At 47.2% G+C, this 7,371-nt stretch overlaps 1 protein-coding gene across 1 annotated transcript in view; it reads right to left on the bottom strand.

The window, feature by feature from the left end:
* Positions 1-2,390, bottom strand: part of ASAH1 (N-acylsphingosine amidohydrolase 1) — a 35,871-nt gene extending 33,481 nt beyond the window's left edge. Inside the window, exon 1 of the mRNA XM_014594875.3 lies at positions 2,266-2,390. Within this exon, the coding sequence (XP_014450361.1) occupies positions 2,266-2,343 (78 nt within the window). The 5' untranslated portion in view covers positions 2,344-2,390. The remainder of the gene's footprint in view (positions 1-2,265) is intronic.
* Between the last annotated feature and the right edge of the window lie 4,981 nt (positions 2,391-7,371).

The raw sequence follows: 7,371 nt of genomic DNA on the forward strand, positions 1-7,371 counted from the left end.
GCATAGCTCCTCTCATCCACTATTGAAACATGGTTAAAGGCACCGACAGGATTAATGCTAAGGTGTGGGGGGGATTATAACGATACATCTGCACTTTAAATATATTACCATGGCTTTAGACAAAGTGCTTTTTATTACCTAGGAGCTTATCAAGATTAGAGAGATTTCTGCTCTGTTGCTTATTGCTTAAGTGCTTTGTTTCCCTACCAAGAAAATCCAAGTGTCAAGACAGGAGAACTCCACAAGTCACCGCACTCAGTGGAGAATCAAGAGACCAGGCTTGAGCATCCTGTGAGCCTGCAGAGTACCTTACCACTATGCAAAACTGATGAGGTGCCTTACAGTATCCAACTCTATCTGTTGGTCAAAAAACATTTACGTCAAGCCATCACCAACATGAGGACAGCGTGCCTGAGACCACAGACCAGAACCATGACTGGGGGCATCGACTGGAAGTTCTCCCACCTCCCTCACAACACTGCAAGTCCTCCCACCTCCCTCACAACACCGTAGATTCACAGACTGTTAGTGCTCTTGACTATGCCCCACCCAGCAATTGCAGGACACATGCTAGAGCCACTGTAAGAGAATGCCCTACAACCTGACAACTGAATCGTAGACAATTAGGGTTGGAAGGGACTTCAGGGGGTCATCTAGTCCAACCCCCTGCTCAGAGCAGGACCATCCCCAACTAGACCATTCAGCCAGGGCTTTGTGGAGCCGGGTCTTAAAAACCTCCAAGGATGGAGCTTCCATCACCTTGGTAAGTAACCTGTTCCAGTGTTTCACCACCCCTCTAAAGTTTTTTCTAATATCTAACCTAAGCTTCCCTTGCTGCAACTTGAGACCATTGGTCCTTGTTCTGTCATCTGCCACCACTGAGAATAGCCTGGCTCTGAACAATGCAGTTACCGTGCATCGGGTCCCAGAGATGAGGGGCAAAAATTTTTCCAGTGCTTTATTTTTATGTGGGAAATTTTCCATTTCTAAAAATTCATTGTTTCATAAAATTCATTAGTAACAATGAATGGATGCCAATACAATATTAGGCAAGTCTGGCAGTTTCAAAGCTGTAATTAATGTTTTCTCAGGTGATTATCTCTAGGAAGAGTGTGAGAGTACATATATGTTTTATTGATTTGTAAACAGAAGGGTAAGTACACTCACATAATAATCCATACTGAAACTCAAGTTATGAATTCACCTAATTGGCTGTGCAGGTCAAATCAAAACCAAAGCACGGCATATCATACACAGTTCTTTGGGTGTGTTAGTGTGTCAACAGTATTCAGTGCCTTAATTTTTTTCCTTAAAAATTTAAACAAACAATGTAAGGGAAGTACATACTATTGTGTATTGTCTTTACATTTTTACAAGTATTCCAATAAAAATAACGTCTTTCCACATAAAGCTTTGAATTTGTTTGAACATAACATTTAAACCACATTTAGTGTGCCGTGTTTAATTTTTTCCTAGTCAAGTATTTCAGTTCAAATACCTGTGGCTACTGGGACATAAAATTAACATGGAGGTACTTTTTTAAACATGCTAAATCAGATCATGCTGTATTTAGGGCATTGGAACAATCCCTGTAAAACCCACATCTCTGCCGGATCCTACTTCTCTTCTCCCCATAGCACTGCCCTGCAACTGCTTCACCCCTCTACCCCGGTGGCTAATGTGGGCTGCATTAATAACCACAGGTGTTAATTTGCATTAACCCACACTATTGCACACGGGGGAGGGGGGGGGCGGTGTCACCTATTTGCTTCCAACTCTACAAAGCCATGTAAAATAACCAATGCTTTTAACACGGGAGAAGTTTTAAATCTGATCTGCTGCTGGCCACAGCCCTTCCCCTTCTGCAGTCCCTCCTCTCCCGCCTCTCTCTCAGGATAGAAACAGACCATAAAAATCACGAGGGCAACACGAAGGCCAAGCAAACAGACACCCGTGGCCCTGGTCACCCCACAACACAGGCGTGACAAGAGCGGTCAGGGATCTTGCTGCTCCTCAGAGGCAGCCGCGTGCCTGCTTGATAGCCAGCACCTGCTCTCCACCCCCGCGCGGACCGATCCTCCCGACCCCCGCACAGGATCGGGCCCCTCAGGGCCCTGCTTCGGGGAGGGCGGCCCAGGAAAGCCGGGGGTTGCCGGCTGCACAGGGCCCCTCCCGGCAGCGCAGCGCGGGGGTGAGGAAGCGAAACCCGATGAGAAGAGCCGCGATCCCCGACATCGAGGCTGTGCCGTCCCGCCCCCCGCTCACCGGGTCGCCGGCCAGCACCAGCGCCAGGGCCAGCAGCGCGCAGGCGGCGGACAGCAGCGGGAGGCGGCGTGCACCCATGGTCCTGCTCCACGCACCCCAGCCCGGGCCGCAAGAGCGCCGGACGTCACTCGCCCCGGGAATGTACCACTCGCACGCATGGGGGGGGGGGAAAGCACGCTGATAGGCTGGGCAGTGAGGAGTGTACCACGTGTGCACGGCCAGCGAGAGCAGGGGGCGGGGTTGCCCCACTCGCCGGCACCCGGCAGTCCCACTGCTGCGCTTGGCCGAGCAAGTGGGGTGGGGGGATGCAGCGGGTGCAGATGGCACGGACCTGGCCCAGCGCTCCTCGTCCTCCGCTGCCCACGGGACGAGAAGCTTTGTTAGAAAGGGAGGGCTCCAGGGCTGCCTTGCTCCGTTAAAGAGTGAAGTAAAACCCAGCCTAACTTCCCTGATTTGCTCTATAGGAGGTAGAAAACAAGCACAAGGCATAGGCACCCCCCCCCCCAAAAAAAAAAAAAAAGTTCTCAAAATACCATGTTTCGTTAGCCCTGACCTCCTGGGGATGAAGAGCAGATCTCCTTTCTCAGGGTTATACACCCAAGTCGAGCTACCTTACCCAGCTGTGCTTCCCAGAGAGTTATTGCCACTCCTGAGTGATGGATTGCCTGAGGCAGTGTGTCAGTGCCCGAGGTAAAGCTTTTAGTTGGATTTAAAAACGGTCTGCAGGGCTGGGACACAGAAGCACAGGTACCAGCCACGCAGCATGCGGCTTCATCGGTGGGACTTCGTGACTGTCAAAAAAGGGAGTTTAACACCTACGGGGTAAAGAGTTTAGAAGGATTCAAGCCGACTCAAAGGAGCTGTTAAGTTTAGGACGGGGCGGGCAATTTTTTTGGGCGGAGGGCCACCTACTGAGTTTTGGCAAGCCATGGAGGGCCGCATGACAGGCAACCAGGGGTAGATAAATATTAATTTTCTAAAATTTTAGGGGCCCTGCGGGCCGGATAGAATGGCCTGGCAGGACTCATCTAGCTCCTGGGCTGCATTTTGCCCACCCCTGGTTTAGGTGATGGTTGCATGAGATAGTGTAGATAGGGATGATCCTGCCTCAGGCAGGGAGTTGGACTGGATGACCCCTGGAGGTCCCTTTCAGCCCTACGTCTCTATGGGCCTTGTTGCACAGTAATTTGGGGTGGCTCCTGTAGCTCTTAAATCCAGGAGAGGGCAATTAGTTTGGGCAGAGGGCTGCTTACTGAATTTTGGCAAGCCATCGAGGGCTACATGACACGCAGCCAGGGCAGATAAATATTAATTTTCTACATTCTAATTTTTTTAGGGTCCTCATAGGCTGGATAGAATAGCCTGGTGGGCCACATCTGGCCCACCCCTGTCTTAACCCCTGGACTGTCTGCACATTAACACCTTAGAGTGGTTTTAAGCACTGGACATGTGGCTCAAAGTGATGCCACTCTGGGGCAGGATTCTCTCTGATCCGCACTACCCAGCTTCTGTTCCGTTAAGGTGTCCTATTCTGTTCCATTAAGGTGTCCCCACAGATGTGCTGCTCAAAATGAAGTCCTCCAGTATCCCAGGATCTCTCACCCCAGACAGTAGAGCAGGGAAAGAAGCCTGTATTGGCTCTTCAGCCCTCTAGTGGCAACCCAGAGCTACAGCTCCTAGCCCTGCCCTTGCTCACCAGGTCTCTAGTGGCAAGTCAGAGCTATGCAGATAGAGGACAGTCAGAGAAGGTTTCTAGACTAGGGGTGTGACTGCTCCAAACTCCTAGATAGCAATAACATCCATCAACATTTGTGCAGCTCACAGCATAAGGTGTAAGTGGCTCCTAGTTGTCTGAACAGAAATGCTACTGCCACTGCCAGGCAGTTAGTTTTGAAGTTTGGGTGGAATCAAAGGGGGTGCTACTGCACCAGTGCACCTCCTGCCACTCCCCTGTATCCATCCCTGGGGCATTGCACTGTGATGTACACACAGTTACCTGGCCTTTCAAATATGGGCTGCAGCTAGTCTTCCTATGCAGTGCCAGCAGACTAGCTATTCTGGGCAGAGAGGCTGAGGGTTGGGGGTGCTGATCACAGGGGAGTCTTACCTGCACATTCCTCACTGTGGGACCCTGCTCCTGCCATATTGATGCATCTGGGGTATCATAATTAATCATTAAGCCAGGGGTGTCAAAGATACCACTTGTGTGCTAAATCTGGCCCCTGCTGTCCCCTCCCATGGGGAACCTCACAGGCCAAATGACACAGCTCTGCAGGGGGAATCTTTGTCACTCCAATGTAGATCAGAGCTGTCAGACTCACCCACCCCACCGTGTGCCAGATCTGGACCACAGGGCTCTTCATAGGATGTATCCAGATATGATAGCAGCTGGGCAAGCAGTGGAACGAGCAGCAGCATGAGTGGCTGTGGTAGGGGCTAATGCACTTGACACATGCCTCTTGCTGCCTACACACCTGCCCACTACCTCCATGCTCCAGATTTAGACAGCAGCCCTACCTTACTAGTTCTGCTCCTGAATTCCTGGCCCCACAGTCCCCAAGACATGGCTCCACAGGCCAGATATGGCCTGCAGACTTAAGTTTGACACCCCTAAACTGAAGCCTTGTAGTTTTTTAAAGAGACCTAAAAAAAAAAGACAAGCATGCGATAAATTGGGGACTAAGTTAAATATTACAACATCTCAAACCAATGATTACTCAGTATAAGGCTAAGTTCCTGTTTCCACAATTTTGTGGAGGCAGCATGAAGGAATTGAATTTGTGTATGCTGCTAACTCTGCTGTGGTGGCAGTGTAGTGTAGGCATACATCTGCGTTAGCTTAGGTACTGGTACTTGTCTAACTGCATATTGTTGTCCAATTCCCTGAACATTTACCCACTTCCTTGAGTGGGTTTTGCAGGACACATTGAGTTCCCTGCTGCTAGGGCTAGAATGCTACCAATGTAAAAACAGGAAAAAAAGCCCAAAAAAAATTGGACTATGCTTTTGACCTTGTTTTCTGTTTTATTATGCTTATCTAGCCTTTGAGAAAGAGCAGATAAGAAGGAATGAATTGGAAGGAGTTTCAAGGTTTGGGAAGAGATAGCAATACACAGATGTAATGATCTGTCCCAGCCCCAGCTGGTTTAGAGTCCTGGAAAAAGGATACCAACAAGCTCCCATCCAGACAAAGATATATGTAGGGTTATTAGGGCCATCATGTTTTTGGGTTAGCTATCTGAGTGTGGTTGAGCCTTTTGGTGTCAACCAGGATAAATAAGCATCAGCAATCATGCTTAGTCCTCTTAAAGCTGTTTGATCAAATACTTAGAGAGCAATTATTGTTTTGGCACAGTGACTTTTAAATCTAGGCTAGCGACATCGTAATAGAAATAGATATGAAGTAGTGCATAAAATGCTGATTGCCCTTTGGTTTTAATAAAGGAATTTTTAGTTGAAGTACTTATGTGGCCAACTGAACTCATTACAACCAATATCCAAGCTCGTTATTTAAAATCAACTCAGGTTACATTAATGTCACAAAAGTGACTACAATATAGATATACTATATATTTTTCAGAGAGGAACTGCTTTGAACTGATTCATCTTGAAAGAGACTTCTCAGTTTTTGTTCCTCAGAGATTTTCATTTATTCATCTAGCTATAGAAGCATGGTATGTGTCAATAACAAGTACCTGAGAGATTACGTTTGGTTTTAAAGTGTTCCCTACTTTTTTATTATCATCATCATCATCATCATCATCAATAAATAATTCCTTATAATGACCTGTTGTCATTGTTTGGGTTTAATCACCTAAACTGGTACAAATGCTGAAAAGTATCTTATCTGGGTATGATTAATAGTTTAATCTGGAAACAGCAGTGTTTTTTGTTCCAAACACTGAGGGTGTATTACATTCTTAAGCAGTGTTGGGCCAAGGTGCTTAAATCAGATAAATCAGTGGTTAACATCAGATAGTTTAAGTAAAGAACAGGGAAAATTGCTTCAAAATCCTGCCAAGTCCAGAGATTCTCCTTTCATTTTCACAATTACAGCCACAAATGGATTATGCTGTACTACATTATGATGATAGGTAGTGCCAAAATGATCTGGACTTGTTAGTGCTATTATGATATACACTAGTTAACTGCCTGTAAAGAAAACGGCAGGGTGGAGGCGGGAGGAAGCTTGCTAACCCTAACCCCCCCACGACCCCCGTCACCACCACCTCCCAGGGGTGAGGGGTGGGGGAATCACGCTTGCCCCGCTGTCCCCCTCTGCCAGCACCCTGTGCAGCAGCTGCTGCCTCCAAGGAGCAGGGTCGGGGGGGGGAGGGGGAGGAGGAGGAGGGAGGGAAGGGGAGAGGCCAGTGGCACTGGCCTCCCCCCCCGCTCTGTCCCCGCTGTCACGGCAGCACTTCACCACGCTGCCACCACCTCCTGTTCATAATGCTCTTGGAGCACTCTGATTGGTTGTTTCAGTAACCAGAGTGCTCCAAGAGTGTTACGGACAGACAGACAAAGCCCTTTATTATATTAGAATTTTAAATAGCCAGTAATAATGATGATGATAGGAGTGCTGCCAAGAACCCACAATGATAGAAACATAGGGTTGGAAAGGGCTTCAAGCGTAAACCTGGTCCAAATGCCCAAATGCAAGACAGTTACTGTGACCAATGCTTGCCCAAAATCTTTTTGAAAATCTCCAGTGAAAAAGATCTTTCCTGAGTAGTCTATTTCACTGTTTTACTGGTCTAACAGGTTTTTTTTTTTTTAATATCTTGAGGTCTGTTAGTATCAAATATTGTAATAAAATAGGATACAATTACAGCTATCAATGGTGTAACTTTGCAGTGATTCATTTACAAATAAAATTACTGGGTCAAAACACTGGTTCAATCTCAAGATTCACATGCCAAAAACCCCCCATAAAATCCAGTAGAACAGTAGATTGTAAACAATCCTCTTACAATGCAGTTATATTTTGGAGTTACTTTCATCATAAATGCCTGTCATCATATTATAAATAACTTGCCTAAGGCTCTACTACAAGGTTTTGCCATAATCATGATTAAAACTTTATGAACTCATCGCACCGTCAGTTGA

Source organism: Alligator mississippiensis, chromosome 2 (genome assembly GCF_030867095.1).
Source record: "Alligator mississippiensis isolate rAllMis1 chromosome 2, rAllMis1, whole genome shotgun sequence".
NCBI lineage: Eukaryota > Metazoa > Chordata > Crocodylia > Alligatoridae > Alligator > Alligator mississippiensis.